This window comes from Asterias rubens, chromosome 18 (assembly GCF_902459465.1).
Source record: "Asterias rubens chromosome 18, eAstRub1.3, whole genome shotgun sequence".
Lineage (NCBI taxonomy): Eukaryota > Metazoa > Echinodermata > Asteroidea > Forcipulatida > Asteriidae > Asterias > Asterias rubens.
Genome location: NC_047079.1, coordinates 10,088,305 through 10,104,759, shown reverse-complemented (window position 1 = coordinate 10,104,759; position 16,455 = coordinate 10,088,305). Strand labels below are relative to the sequence as shown.

The window sequence follows — 16,455 nt, the reverse complement described above, 5'->3', positions numbered from 1 at the left end:
TTTAAGCTTTCCAGAGGGAGTGAGTGAGCCACAGAGAATGTCGTGTGATTTAAATATTCATGACTTCTCCGGGGTCATTATCATGCGTGAATGGCCAGTTTGCTGTGAGAGAATATACAGTGTGTGATGTGTAGTGCATGGACGTCGTGTTCGCGAAGAATGTGGTGAACGAAGCTGAATTTTTCTTTGAAGGGAACCGGGATATTTTAGCCGATTTTCGGCCGTCTGAAAATGGAGGAGACCAAAATTATATACCATATAGACGATGAAGACACACCATATCTTGTGAAATTACCAATTCCTGCTGATCAAGTGACTTTGGGCGATTTTAAGAATGTTCTTAACCGGCCGAACTACAAATTTTTCTTTAAATCAATGGACGATGATTTTGGGTGAGTAGATTTTGTGAGCACACATCTTGCTGAAGTACCTTTGGAATTTCACATTTTCTTCAATGAATTTCGACTTGATTCCGAAATTCCACTTCAGATAGTACACTTTTATAGTGATGGAGTCCTTGTATGAACACAGTGGTGGGAGTTTTTGAAGGATTTGGGCGTAGCCTGCCGGAGTTTCAAATATTTTTTTCTTGAAGAAAGTGACCGATTTGCTTGACCAAACGGCACTGTCGTGTGGTGTTCATGTGACGTGCCAAATGCGGCATTGTTTGTGTTTAATTTGACTGCAGAACACAACACTATGTACGAAATGCGTGATGGACCAGTGATGTGTAGGTTTTTGTAAACACATTGGAGATGAAGTTTGAACATTATATGTATTATCTTTGATGGAATCATTGTTTTTATTTTGAACATGCAGGCTAATTTAATGATTATGTTTTATAATCAATGACACATAAAGTTTACATACATTCGTGTATGATAAAGTACAGAATTGGTTTATTAAAATTTAACTGCTGGGAAAATATGATTTGACCAATTCACATTTATTTAAAAAAAATACATGTATTTATTTGTACTTTTGAAGCATAGAGCAAGTCCTTGCTCTATCTATGGTTGAAGTATACACTCTGTTGGCATGTTCTGTTTAAAAGAATCATACCAAAGGGTTTTCAATAAAGGGGAACCCATGGGAAAATAATTTATTATGTTTATTTATTTTTTAATTTCGTTTATGGTGATACTGATGTAAAATGGTCAGATGTTAACCTACTTTTTGTTTGGTATGCCAACAAAGAATGTCAATTTGTGAATGCGCACTCAACATCAATACTGAGTGATGATTTTGGTGATTGTTATTGTAAACAAAATAACTAATCTTTTGTGTTTCTTTTCCCTAATAAAAGCTGTAATTAGGGCCTACTGTAGACCTGTCAAAAAAATTAAAAAAAATTGACATTTCATTCCAAGACCAAGCCATCATTGGTATTCATCCTAGACTTGGTTCCAAGTCTTTGATCTTGGCTTTTTAGTCGTCCTGAAAGCTGCTAAAAACAGCGCCCTCTTGTGATCAACCTTCGTCATTTAGCCTACGATCAGCCTACTATTAGATTGCGAGTTAGGGCGCGTGATAGCTAATATGTGGGGACGTGTTTGTGGCGGAGATGCAGAAGAATAACCGCGATCTAAGACTTGAATCAAGTCTATTCATCCATACTCTGCAACCAACCTTGGGCATTAATATTGCGTCTATTTTTAGCACTTGCTTTAATTAACATAGCAATCAATATCTGCTCTTCATTTAAATTGGCAACAACATGCATTCATTTAGTCAGAAATAACATGATCAAGAAGATCAATGTTTTTTTTACAATGTACAACTGCCGCACAGGTATTTGTCAAATTTGTATGTTTGTCAAATTGTCCCTTTCTTGGTTGCAGTGTCATTGTCAGAATTATAGTTGTTTTTGTTGCCTACTGTACATCAGGAAAAAGGAAATAAGTTTTAGCCCAGTTATTTTCATTGTACGTACACAACGCTAACGATACCATTGCGGGTCGTGTAATATTCAAATTGGTCAAATTCATCTAGGGCGACTTGCCCACAAATTAAATTGCAGCCCTACTTGTAATTTGTAAATCAAATCTACATTCAGTCATGTTGGTTGAGATTGAAATTTCTCCACTGGAGAAATTTCACACATTTGTTGTTCGTGATTTTCCAAGTTGTAGTAAAAACATTTTAATGCAAAACCAATTAGTATTCTTTAACAGCCCATACATGTAAATGCATCATAGAGTTATGATAAGAACTACAGGGCGCATTGTGTGATGCTGCGTGCAAAAACGCAATGGGACCAAGGAGACAGGCACGCCATTTTGTAAGTTGTACGCGCGTTGGATACAAAGCACAAGTTTGTGTGTTATGATAACGCTATGCAATGCTGTTTGTCAACTTAGAAAATGGCCGCACACCTGGCCGCTTATCTACATGTAGGCTTGAGCGCCCTCTAGTATAACTCTTTAAAATATACCGCAATGCATCTTGGGAAGTCATGTACAGTTTAAAAATGAATCAAGCTACCAAGATGAACGCCATGTAATAATTGCCATTTTAGTCTTTTTCCGCATTGTTTCAAAACCAGCATGCGGTGATGGTTGCTAGTTTCACCCAGTATCGTTTGCGTGCCGATCATGCGCATCAATTGGACTGGTGCATGGCTCTTTTTACATGGCCTAAATTAGTGCACGTATACATTACATTATGTAAATTTGATTCTTGGTGACTAATATAATTGTAAGCTAACATTGCATGATGGAAACTCCATTTTATTATAATAGGCCCTATTTATAATAAACAAGGCATAATACATGAAACAGCTGTGATCCGCATTGCAACACCAGGCGTGATGCTAAGGGCACAAACTTATTTTTTATTTTCCTCTATTACAATGTAGAACTCTTCAAGGGGCTTCAAAGGGCACCAAGGCAATGACCAGGGGGCAATGGAGCAATTGCCGCCATGGCCTTCATACATACATCAGGCCTACTGTAGGCCAAACATAATTGTTTTGTGCAACAGAGAGTCAGACCATGCTTTCCTTTGCCTCATTGTAATTACAGGCCTGACGCTATGTTTTGAAAAACTCCATTCCCAATAATATCAAAATTAGACAAATAGACATGAAACAGCTGTGTCCAATATGATGAGATGTTTGCCTTGTGTTGTGGTGGTGACTGTAGTGCGTGGGTGAATTCTTGGCGAACTGCTGACTATGACCTCTCAAGTTTTTTGTCAGATATTCAGCAGGAATGTAGGCCTACATGTGAATATGTAGAGTCCCACAGATCTTGCCAATAAGTTAATCGAGGATCGAGTACAAACCAAATAAAATATTGTTTGTTTCTCTTTTTGTACATGATTTTGAGAATTTTGTGCCTTTAGAGAAAGTGTACATTCCAGCCCTTTTCACATCAGACTGTTTCCAGGAAATATAAAACCATAAACACAGGAAATTTTCACTGGAGTTCTATAAAATAAAATGCCCTTTGTGCAATCTGGCTCATTCTAAATGGGTTTTTTCTTGACATAATATTTGTATGAGTTCTGTTTAATACATTGTAGGCCCTACATACAAGAAGTAAATGTTTTTGTTGGTTTTGTCCCGCAATAGATGTATCGACCTGATATACCACGCCATCTTAATGCATGCACGGGAGAACCCTGTTACTGTAGGCCCTATTAAATTGCACACAATGCAACACAAACTTTCAGTTTTTCGGTTTGTGTCCACAATTAGAACTTTGTCGGATGATTTTGTGTAACACTAACATTTAAACATGTACGAACATGTGTAGGCCCCATGTCTAAATATTGTCTTGCACAATACTTTTCAAGGTACTGTCCAGGGGTCTAGTGCATTCTCATGCACCCCATAGCCTATTATTCTGATGCACCCCATCTGTGAGTTGGCAGTATGACACACATTTAAGTTTAATGGTCTATTACAGCGCATATTACAGCGAATGAAAAACACTTGAATTATTTCCTGTAAGTAATTGATAACCTCCGAGTATTGGAGATTCCAGAGAGCCACTTCCTGTGCAAGTTTAACCAGGAGGCCTAGTCCATGGAGGAATGTCATTCCTGACCATGTCCATAGAGTTATATATATAAGAACTAGAGGGCGCACTGGCCTACATACGCGACCCAGCATGCGCGCAGGCGCCCATTTTCTAAGTTGGCAAAACAGGCATCGCACAGCGTGTGTTTGTGCGGCCATTTTGTATGTTGACACAACAGCATCGCGTATAGCGTTCAAAACATAAACTCCAACGTGTACTTCATATTCAACACGCGTACAGAATGGCGCGCGTGTCTACTTGCGGTTCCATCGCGTTTCCGCACGAAGCATCACCAGTGCAGCCCTGATGCTTCGGCTTTTAAGGGGCATGGCAGTTTTGCCTTGACTTTTAGTAAAAATTTAGGGCACCAACTCCGAGTTGCCTGTAAAAAATAGTTCTTCCAATTTTTCCATTTTCTAACTGTTACGCAATGAAAAAAGAAAGCATTCATCTAATTCAACAAAATAAAGAACAACTACTTACAATACACAATAAATAATTGTTGTTCATACGTAATCCTACTATTGGTCATGCACGTTGTGTAGTTTTTCGTAGAGACGCTAAAATTCCCACGTAACTGCTCCATTTTGACACGATGTTGACAGAATAAATGCATGCGGTGCGCGATGACTATGCTGTACATGATGGTACATCAAATGTACCAAGCATGGGGAAAACCACTATCCCAGCATGCACAGACACGTCGAGTCTTTGTCTCAAGGCGTTTAGCGTTGGTTCGCGTAATTTTACCACTAGAGGGCGTTTAATCTCACGCTATCGCTTTGTTCCGAAACGCCCTCTAGCGTTCGATGTTTCGAGTATTTTTTTGTCGCACGCAAAGAACAACGACTAACAGGCCTGAAATCTGCTGTTGTGCCTTGCGTGCGTGAAATTGGGGTCTATTTCGTTGCATGAAATTTACACAGACATCGGGACTTTTTGGCTTATTTTCGAACTTTGACAACGTTGAATATAATTTGTTTTCGGGAGGAAGGGCACGGCGGCAATGATGAGAAAAGGGCACGGCAATCATTGCCGTGAATAAATTGGGTTTTTGAAGGGCATTGCGGCAATCGGTAGGGGCAATGGCGGCAATTGCCATCGTTGCCGTCGTGAAGTATCAGGGCTGCCAGTGCGCCCTCTAGTTCTTATTTATAACTCAATGTTCCTGACAAAAGTTATTATAGCTCTATGAAAACTTGGTCAGTGTTTTCCAACATCAGGCCTGGAATTACAGTACACACAGGCCACTCAGGTCATGGCCTTCGTTGCCCCTGGTCCTAACCTTGGTGCCCCTTCAAAAAATTCCCCCTTCGACAGTTCCCCATAGACTTTGCAAAATGAAAATGGCCTTGCCCTTTCAAAGATGAAACTCTAGGCCTGCAACATGCACAAAAGGTCGGCGCACCACCACGCTTTTTGTGGCACCCGCCAGGTTTTAACATCCATCGGCCGTATTTCTCCCTACCTTTTCTTAAGCTCATGCATTTTAGAGTTTTAAGGTTATCTATGCAATCTTTACTTTTAAAGAAGTCACTAGGAAGTGGTCATCAGGAATTACCTCAGAGTGAGTGCATTAACCATGATTGATCACAGAGTACCATCGACCCCGTGCCGTAAAGGCTTTGCAGTAATTTTGCACCCACCCCCGCCCCAAGTTTTAACTTTTAAAGTAGGCAAATACTGCTTGTGCAATTTGAGTAAGTTTACTTTTTAATATGCACTGAGCTTTCGTACATGTAGCAGTAGCAGGCCTGAAATTTCATCAAATCGATGGGATGGGCACCAAGGCCAAGACCAGGGCAACAGAGACCATGGTCTTGGCCTTCGTGAAATTCGAGGCCTGTAGTAGTTGTACAAATGTACAAATGTACAAATGTACACTTCCCCTACATGTACTAGAATTGGTGCTGCTACTGTATTCTGATCTACATGTATGTGTGCATGCAGAAACAACCAGACTATAAACCGTATAGTGTATGATCTTTGCAAAATGACAACAGCCTCGTCGTTTCAAAGATGAAAATCCAGGCCTGCAGCACTGATGTTTATTTCCATTCCATACTTCTTCAATTCATTGGTGTGGTTCTCGAATGACAAATCATAACACACCATGTGCACTTTCCTCCTTTACTTGCAGAGTCGTCAAAGAAGAAATTGTAGACGATGAGACTAAGCTACCGTGCTTCAACGGCCGGGTGGTGTCATGGGTAAGTTGGATCAACATTGAAAGTTTCAGATTTTATGTTGTTTTGAACTTTTTAAAATCATTTGTCGTGTTGTCTCCTTTCCAACAAAAATAGCGTACTTTTTCTCTTGAATTATTATGAGGGGGTCTGCCTAATTCAATTTCTATTATTAACCCTCCTACTGTTTGAACATTCATTATCATATCCTGTGGTTTTGAATGATGAGATACATGGATACACCATAGAGCTACAATATATGGACTTAAACCAATCCAGCCTGCAGTTATGATTTTAAAGATTACTACATAGTATAAAATCATGCAGCTCACATTGTGGTGTACAATGTACCATCATTTCCTGTGTATAAGGCGCTTGGCATAAAGGTGCAGTTCCCTAAAATTACCAATAAAAAAAGATTCAATTGTTAACTTACAAGATGTATTCAAGAAAAGCAGACTGTACCATTTTTGTGTGAATATTATTTTCTTCTTAGAATCAAATATTTTTTTTGTAATCAATGGATTTCTGACCAAGAACATCAAAAATGCAAAACCTTTGTCAAACAGTCACTGAATCAGCATGATTGACAAAATATGGTCAAAGTTTAAACTTTCCAAAGACTGAATGGCCTGCCGCTTTTTAATTTTGTTATTTTACAAACCCCCGAAATATGACGGCAGATCTTTACCTTACAATGTACTCCGAACGTTCAGATAATTACTTGATTGAAATCAGGTTACTGATGTTGTACATCATATCTTACCTTGAGGCCGTATCTTGACCCAGATAAACAAGACACTGTGTTCTGGGGGAACTAGAACGATGACCAGACCATTTTTGTACTTTGTACGTTGTTCTCAAATGTTGATGAGATATACGTTGTTCTCAAATGTTGATGAGATGAATATATAATGGGACACAATGCTCTGGCGACGCATCATCATCAAGAATACATCTCCAGAGATTCAGAATGCCTTTTGGCGAGTCTCAGGCCTGGGAATTACACAAAGGACACATGTATACTAGCCTCTGTTGCCCCAGCTGGTCTTGGATTGGGTGACTGCCCCTTCAGAAATTTCCCATAAGACTTTAAGTTTTCCATTGGAAGAGCCTTTGAACATTGTAAAATGAAAATGGCCTCGCTCTCTCAAAGATGAAGTTCCAGGCTTGGAGGTCTAAGATCAAAGTATCAAATCATTTAACTGGTTTTATTGCAGAGTGGCCATAGATCTTAGTGGAATAATATAATAAAAACTATTAAATTATTGTGAGGAGCTTGTTTTCACTGCGACGTGCCAACAACCAAGGTCAATATCTTGCACTGGTGAAGAAGGTGTTCTAATTCTACAAATTCATGTTCAAGGGCCATTATTTTATCTGTTCAGTTTTTGCATGGGACCTAATCACGCTTATGTACACATAATTCGATTAATTTTGCATATTTTCAAGAACCAGACTACATGTACATACACTGTATAAGCTTTGAAAATATCAGTCACCAATAGATAAAATAACTTAGTGTTCGGCTTTAAAGACACTGGACACCATTGGTTATTGTCAAAGACCAGTCTTCCCACTTGGTGTATCTCACCGTATGCATAAAACAACAAACCTGTGACAACTTGAGCTCAATTGGTCGTCGAAGTTGCGAGATAATCATGAAAGAAAACACCCTTGTCACACGAAGTTGTGTGCTTTCAGATGCTTGATTTCGAGACCTCAAATTCTAAATCTGAGGTCTGGAAATCAAATTCGTTGAAAGTTAATTCTTTCCCGAAAACCACGGCACTTCAGAGGGAGCCGTTTCTCACAATGTTTTATACTATCTACCTTTCCCCATTTCTTGTCACCAAGTAAGGTTTTATGCTAAACAATATTTTGAGTAATTACCAATAGTGTCCACTGCCTTTAAGATCCATGCATATGATACTGTCTGTGTCATTATACTTTGTCTTTGACAAGTAAAGGGCACAGGGCACTTCAAAGAGGGAATTTTAAATAAAGAGCACCAAGGCAATTTGTACCAGGGAGGCAATCAGGCCAGGTCCTGTACTCAGGGCATCTTTCGTCACATCTCAAGCTGTCATTAATCAGACTGATGACGAAAATAATTCCAAGAATTTCATCTGGAAAACAAGAACTTGGTTTCCCTTTTCATCAGTCTGTGAATGGTTGATATCTGCAGATGCCTTTAAGGGATTTGGGTACTGTTTGTAACGCAAAACACAATGTCCACAGATTTACATTTTGTTTACACGGTTTGAAGGTACATGTAATGATAGTTAGAAAGCTTACTTTTGTACTTTAAAAATTTAACTTGCTGAGGTGCTGTAGTTTTTTGAAAAATGAGGAAAAAAATGTCACGAAAATACGTTTTACATACAGTCTGCATCTCCTCAGCTGAAAACTATTATATATTTTTTTACTCATTTTTCAAAAATTACAGTACCCCAGAAAGTAAAATTTTAAAGGATCATTACAGTGTCTGTGTGAGTTTAATGTATGTAAATCTATAGGCCTCAGTTTTGTGTCCCACGAAGAGTCGCTGCCAGACCCTTTAAAGTACAATACCATGCAATATAAATCTGGTTTCTGGTCTAGCCTTCCTCATTTCAACCCTGGCAGGGTAACTGTCAAAACATTGCAATAATTTACGACCATGGGGGCACTGTCTTGTGTCTTTTGACTTCCAGTTTTAGCTGGTGTTGAGACACAGTGACCCTTGACCCCTAGTGGGTGGTTAGGCAAATGCTGTGCAGACAAACATGTGTGTGGAACTAATGAAGTTGCAATTATGACAATGGTGAAAATTATGTTTTAGCTAAGCGCAGGATAAGAAGAACGTAATCCTTGGTTATATCAGAGGGAACTCATTTTCAGAAGGGAACTCGTCGTCCAGTTTCTTGAATGTGATGATCTTGATACTCTCGGTCAGCTGCTCAGATTGTTCTAAATCCTTTTGTTTCATACTTTGTCAGGATGGTCTGGGGGTCGTCCAAGAGGGTCAGGGCTATCCTAATAATAATAATAACCATATTTATTATGTGCCTTTTGCCAAAGGATACAAAGCGCCAGGTATTTCTGTAAGGAGTGGGACAAAGTTTGAGATATAAGATCTAATCCTTAGCATCATATATGGTTTAGAAGTTGCTGTGGCGCAATGCTGCCTGTTTCTTTAATTACATGTATGTTTATGTACCTGTTATGTATTTGATGTGCCTTTATCTTCCCCACTTTTTGAGAATTTTTTTTTTTTACAAAATTGTCAAAGAATAGTTACCACAGTTACCATTGGATACCTTTTTTCCATTCCAATTTCAAAAACAATATTCACATTTAAAAAAGAACAATTGGGAAAACACACCTTGCCTTCTTTTGATTATTGGAATACTCATTACCATGAAAAAAATCCCCTGAATGACCCATAATGAAATTGTAAGTAGCCCTTTAATACCTCCCCCCCCCCCCATTACTGCTGGGTTAAGCCTTGGACAACAGACTGGGTAACAATAGCCCGTTTAATAAGGTTGGCCCTAGCCTGGGTTTGTGTCTGGCCAGCAAATCCCAATCCATTGTGCCAGGCTTGTCCATCAAGAGCTGTTTCTATCAGCTGATTGATCTGTGATTAAAGTAACAAGCTTAGGGGATTTCTCAGAAATTCTCACAACATTCTTGGTCTGAACTTGTTCAGGAGGAAAATATTCTGTACTTTGTATTTCTTGTTCTGTAAATGTTTGATGCAAATGCAAGCAACATCTGAGCGAAACAGCTCTGAAAATTTTCACTGGCACTTGGCGACCGAGCAACTGCTAATTTGGAACCCTGGACGTGTAGCTCAGAATCTTCAAAATTCGAGCCCTGAAATAGTATCAAATGAGCTATCCAATATTTAGTACATGTAGTCTGCCATTAAATGTCCTAAAACATCTTTGAACAGCAAGTAGGCCGACAACCACCAAGGAAAACAAAAATCCATTGTAAATTTTGTCTGTCTGTGCTGATGGCGGTGAACAGGATAGTAGAAAACCCTCCAAGTGTTAAATTGCCTTTCAATTATGTCGGGGAACCAGGGACTAATTTGTTTCAGTGCAGGTTTTACCGTCTTACAATCCCTCGCTTGGCCACTGTGCATGGTAAATGGGGCATGTAATGACGTCATGCATTTTACAAGTCGAGAAATAATGGAACGATTTATAAATAGATTTCTGCGAGCAATTTGGCTTGGTTTACTGTATGTTTTGGATGATAATGACAAACAGATCTTGTAGTCCCGGTAGCTCAGAAATGCACTCATGGTTTGCAAAATGGAAAAGATCATTCTTTTTTAGGTTTACAACAACATCTCTGATGCTTCATTTTTGAAAGGGGAAGGGCACCAAGGCGTTTTCTCCTCTGTAAAAGGGCACCTTTATGAGGAAATTGCAAATTTCTATTTGGATTCAAGGGCTAAAGGGGCACCAAGGCAATGACAGGGCATTGAGGCAATTGCCTCTATTGCCTCTGTGAAGCATCAGGCCTGAAAAATCATAATTTCTTAGCAGCGCAACAAGTTTGCTGGACTAAAAATATATTTTACCAAATCAAATTAGTTTCTCTTATTCTTCTCTGACAAGTGCAACATTTAAGAACTTCAAAATTGTGTAAATTTGACAACCTGTTACTTTCATTTATTTCTCTTCAGTTGGTTCCCGGCGACGGTAGCACGGGGGCGCCCTCCGACACTGCGTCACAATGCCAAAGCGAGGCTCCGTCAGACCTGCAGCCCCCCATGGAGCGAACGGGTGGCATCGGAGACTCACGCCCACCCTCATTTCAGTAAGTATGAAACCCTGGAGCGTGCAAGTTGGATGCGAAATTGTCTTTGTTAACACAATGTCCTTAATTTTGGTTGTAACAACCGAAACCAGATGGGTTTCGGGGTTTTTCAGTTTTCTCGAATACAACTTCCTTTCAGAGGGAAATACAGGCCTGTATGCTTCGTTTTTGAAAGGGTAATGGTACCAAGGCATTTTCTCCTTGGTAAAGGACACGTGAGAAAAGTGAGCATCTGAAGGGCACCAAGGCAATGACCAGGCCTGGTGTATTTCCCTCTGAACGGAAGTTGTGACGTACATACAAGTAGGCCTATATGGTCCTAAGGTGTGAGCTTAATACGTAAAACTTTAAACAGACTAACATTTCGGCTAAGTACATGTAGGAAGTTGCATCTCCTTGGAAATGGACCCTGACCATTTGGCCGGTCAAATGATATTTTTCCCCTCCATTGGCATTTGTTGACGCTAATGAAAACCTTGAGGTCACATGGCGTGGTGTTTTGTGTTGCTATAAACAGCAGGTAGTGGCTGAATTAACTAATTACTTAAGGTAATTAAAGTCAAGGTTGGAAAATATTACCAAGGAGAAAAGAGGGAATGGGGGTTCTAAACAAACTAGCCTGGTTTTGTCCTCATTGTCTGTATGTAGACGTCGCACTCAGTTGGCTAATATGTCTAAAACTGCTATGCAGTGTTGTGGTCCGCTGTCCAAAGGCTAGGTAGACCACCGGAGGATCAGTCAGAATTCTGTCATGAAGGAGTCCTGCTGGCTAGCTTACATGTATTGCTGATCCCCAACCTTTTCATACCATGCTTAAAGACACTGGACACTATTAGTATGTCAAAGACCAGTCTTCTCACTTGGTGTATCTCAACATGCATAAAATAACAAACATGTGAAAATTTGAGCTCAATTGGTCGTCGAAGTTGCGAGATAATAATGGAAGAAAAAAACACCCTTGTCACACGAAGTTGTGTGCTTTCAGATGCTTGATTTCGAGACCTCAAATTTGATATATATGAGGTCTCGAAATCAAATTCGTGGAAAATTTACTTCTTTCTCAAAACTATGTTACTTCAGAGGGAGCAGTTTCTCACAATGTTTTATACTATCAACCTCTACCCATTGCTCGTTACCACGTGAAGTTTTATGCTAATAAATATTTTGAGTAATTACCAATAGTGTCCACTGCCTTTAAATGACCGATGCTGAGAGAAAAACCTTGAAATGTGGACCGGTGAAAATGACAGACTAGTGAAATAACAAGCTGACCGCTTTATTATACAAAATCTCTCTGATCAGTGAATAATTTCCCTTGTATAGCAGAGCAAAATACTACGCAAAATGTGTCATTTGCTACGTAAAAATCATCATTTGCTAATACTCAATGTTAGCATTCTGTGTGCAGAAAATCTGCTCAGTCAAAATACTTTGCTATGAAAAATTGCTGGATGAAATCGTTCCCTGCTGATTGTAGGATGCTAATGTTGGTACAACTCTGGTATCTTGCCTGCCAGAAAAGCCCTTGAATGTACATTGTCACTCCTTTTGTAAATAAAGGTATGGTCTTTGTACATATAGTGTAAATTAATACAGGAATATGCTTAGTTTTTGGAAGGGCAAGGGCACCAAGGCATTTTCTCCTTGGTAAAAGGGCACCCTATGTTTCAGGAAATTGTAAATTTCTCCTATATGAGCATTTCAAGGGCACCAAGGCAGTTACCAGGGGGGGTTGCCTCCAAGAAGTGTCAGGCACGTTAATACACACTTTTGGCCCTATGTATTGTACAATGTACCCAAACCATTAGTAACAGTAAAGCTTTTTCAGGTTTTACTAAAAACACGATCTCAACGTACATGATTACACAACCAGATTGAGTCCGACAACCATTCATTATCCCGATGTTCTCGTGCGGGAAGGAGCAAAAATATATTATAGCAAATTTGGGTCACACAGGTGACCCCTCAGGGTTTGGTATTGTGTCAGTTGCCCCTAGCAACGGCAATCCTCTTTTTCACTGTCTATTCAGTCCACCTTTTGGAGTGTTAGGTATTTCCCATTGGGGTTTCGAAAAGGTGTTACTTTCAAATAACCCGAAGTTTAAAGAAAGTGCCTAATATATATTTAAATTTATGTAACCGGGAACACATGAAAAATTATGTAAATTTCAAAGTTTACACCCATTCAGTGATACGGATTGTTGTACACACGTATAGGATGTTTTTGTTTTTTTATTGTTAGGGTTTCCGGCAGGCTTTTAGGACCAGCCAGAGTAATCATTGTTTTTAAAAGCATTTTCTTTTAAATTATTTTGTTCAAAATTCTGGGTGGGTGGGTCAAAAGAAATTTGTAATTGAAAACGGAAGTTCAGCTTACAGTTAAAATACTAGGAACAAAAGGCAAAATTTTAAGCTGAAAATAGCCAGCAGCGGTCTCTACCACCAGGTCGTCTGCCATGTCTGTTTGTGTAGTGGTCATGTGTGTTTGTACTGTCCATTATTAGCGGTCAAACTTGTTTTGATAGGCTCGAATCTCTGTACCTCATGCAAGAATTTCCTTGTCTTGAAAAGTTGTATCCTGGAAGGCCAGGAAACACCATTGAAAACTCCTGAGCTGGGAGAGTACTTTGATGTAAAAATGTCTGCCTCATTCTTCAGCGAATAATGTAGGGTACATAAAATAGTCTGTCAATACATTTAAAAAACAAAATTAGGGGTGGGTGGACTGGGTGACTTCGGGAATTTGTTTATTTTTAAACATTGGTTACTCTGAACGCCTGTTATGAGCTGTATATTTTTCCTGTTTCAATTTTTGTCTTTAGGGGAAAAGTTGACACCCTCTGCGTTTCTTGTTATGGATCGTAATATAATAAATCAATTTATTTTAGTCGACATCATTTAATCTGGATCACTGTAGATCTGGTTCAATTTATTCACATGTGTTGAGCAGTTTCCGATTTATCGGATCGTTTAAATTTGCAACCAGCAAATCCAATATATCCAAAACCCACTGAGAAAATGGCTACGAGTCATCGCCGAAAAACATTGCGGTAATTTGCAATTATGCGAGTTGTTAACAGGTGAGTCATGGTGAGGCAAACTATGACCTCAACACGGCGGAGAGATTTGAGATCTCGGCAACGTAGGATGCCTAGTGGGGAGAGATAATATTTTAAAGGAAGAGTGTACACAGATGTACAGCTGGAGTGTTGGAAAGTACTAGTGCAATTTTGTTAAAGGAAGCGTTCACATTTGGTAATTGTCAAAGACTGGTATCCTCACTTGGTGTATCCCATTAAAATAACAAACCTGTGAAAAATGTAGACTCAATTGGTTGTTAAAGACACTGGACACTATTGGTAATTGTCAAAGACCAATTCTTCTCACTAATGTGTATCAAAACGTTATGCATATGAAATAACAAACCTGTGAAAATTTGAGCTCAATTGGTCATCGAAGTTGCGAGATAAAAATGAAAGAAACAACACCCTTGTCACACGAAGTTGTGTGCGTTTAGATGGTTGATTTCGAAACCTCAAATTCTCAATCTGAGGTCTCGAAATCAAATTCGTAGAAAATAACTTCTTTCTCGAAAACTATGTCACTTCAGAGGGAGACGTTTCTCAAAATGTTTTATACCATCAACCTCATCATCGTCACCAAGTAAGGTTTTATGCTAATAAATTTTTTGAGTAATTACCAATAGTGTCCACTACCTGTAAGGTAAAGGTTGCAAGAAAAAAAGGAAAAAACAACCATGTTGCCAAGAATGGTTTGATTTCAGATGCCTGAGAAAGGCTTCTCTGCTTTCAGCTTTTTTCTGATTCAAATTTTTGGGTGAATAAGACCTCTTTCTCTAGAACTACATTACTTGAAAGGGTGTCGTATCTAACAATGTATTTTGAAAGTATCAACACCTCTCCAGCGCTCTTTACCAAGTTAGTTTTTATGGTCATAAAAAGGCAATCTTAGGCCACAAGTTTTGAATAATTGCAAGAACAAAACCAATTGTTTTTACTAATTTCTCAAAATACTGATTGCATTTCGAACAAAGATTCTTTAAAGAGGAAGTTTCCCACCATGTTTATACCATGTACATTGTGTGCAATGTATTGTAATACATTCTGTACCAATGTTAATGCACGTGCCCCCTTTAAAAAGGAATGCCTATAAATGAAGCTGTACTGGTCCCTTTACACCGTTGCTTTCACACCTAATTTTCAATGAGCCATGGAATAGACGCCTCTTTAATGTTGATTTAATGTGGGCTCCACTGCCCCTTTAAATCCTTAGTCCTGACTGATTGTACAGCCTGGGTACAATGCAATAATTGACAACTGAATGCTATTGACTGAAGCCGAGTTGAATTGCGGTTTTTCCATGCAGTACGAACCCTCAATTCATTACTGGTTTGCAGCACATTGTATTCTTGCGGGTGTGAAAACTAAGTAAAGCCTGCATAAAAAGGAACCGTAATTCTTAAGGAAAAATTATTCCGCTGGTTTGAATGCTGCCAGGTCATTTCTGAATTTGTAAATTTCTCCTCCCAGTACATGTACATGTACAGTACAAATACATCTTAAAGGTATCACACATGATTGATAAGAGTAAACTGATAAGAGGCTCTGTTGCCCATGGTCTTCGCCTTGGTTCCCCTTGAAAAGTTTCCCATCATAATAATATAATAATAGTAATGGAAACTTTTTTAGCGCCAGTATCCGCCACAAGCGGTGCTCATGGCGCTGCTCTAAAAAAAAGAAAGAAAAAACCCCACTAAGCTATGAAAGACTTTAAGGTTTTTTGATTTAAGATTGTCACAATGAAAGTGCCCTTTGCTAAAAAAAAATGGCCTGGCCCTCTCAAAGATGAAATTCCAAGCCTGTAATTTCAGACTGGAAGCTTACTGATTCTAAAATAATAATTAAATGTACATGTAGTACTGAGAAAATGTTACGTTAAATGTAAAATCACCATTTTTCCCGCAAAATTTTTCCCTCTGAAAATGTAGTCAAGTCGAAGAAATCTCCAGTGATTCATAGACGAGGGATTGAATGGAAAATTGTCTTTTATTAAGCTCGCCATTTCTTATAGCGCCTTGTAACTTTTGGGTGAAGTCGAGTGAAATATTTGTTCACAGCCAGAGTGAGCAATTTCCATTCATGTGGAGCCGAGGAAAAAACATTGAATGCGACAGCGACAGCATTCGGCGACCACCCCTTGTGGACTTTGACTGTTACAATGTCTGCGCAAGAGAAGGGAAAAAATATGTGCATTTTGATTTTGCTGTCCGTATAAAAAAACTCAATCATGAATGATGTCATTGGGCCATTGCAGAATAAATGTGCGTTTCTGGGGCCTTTTATTTAGTCAGACTCTTTTGAGAAGTGTTGATTTTTTATTCTTGGAAACAGAACATTGATGTGACT

General features: G+C 39.0%; 1 protein-coding gene across 2 annotated transcripts in view; it reads left to right on the top strand.

Annotated features, from left to right (window-relative positions):
* Positions 1-135: 135 nt before the first annotated feature.
* LOC117302203 (segment polarity protein dishevelled homolog DVL-3-like) overlaps positions 136-16,455 on the top strand; it is a 54,142-nt gene continuing 37,822 nt past the window's right edge. For both annotated transcript variants that reach the window (XM_033786021.1, XM_033786020.1), the window contains exons 1-3: positions 136-392; positions 6,166-6,235; positions 10,896-11,029. In XM_033786021.1, the coding sequence (XP_033641912.1) occupies positions 232-392; positions 6,166-6,235; positions 10,896-11,029 (365 nt within the window). In that variant the 5' untranslated portion in view covers positions 136-231. The remainder of the gene's footprint in view (positions 393-6,165; positions 6,236-10,895; positions 11,030-16,455) is intronic.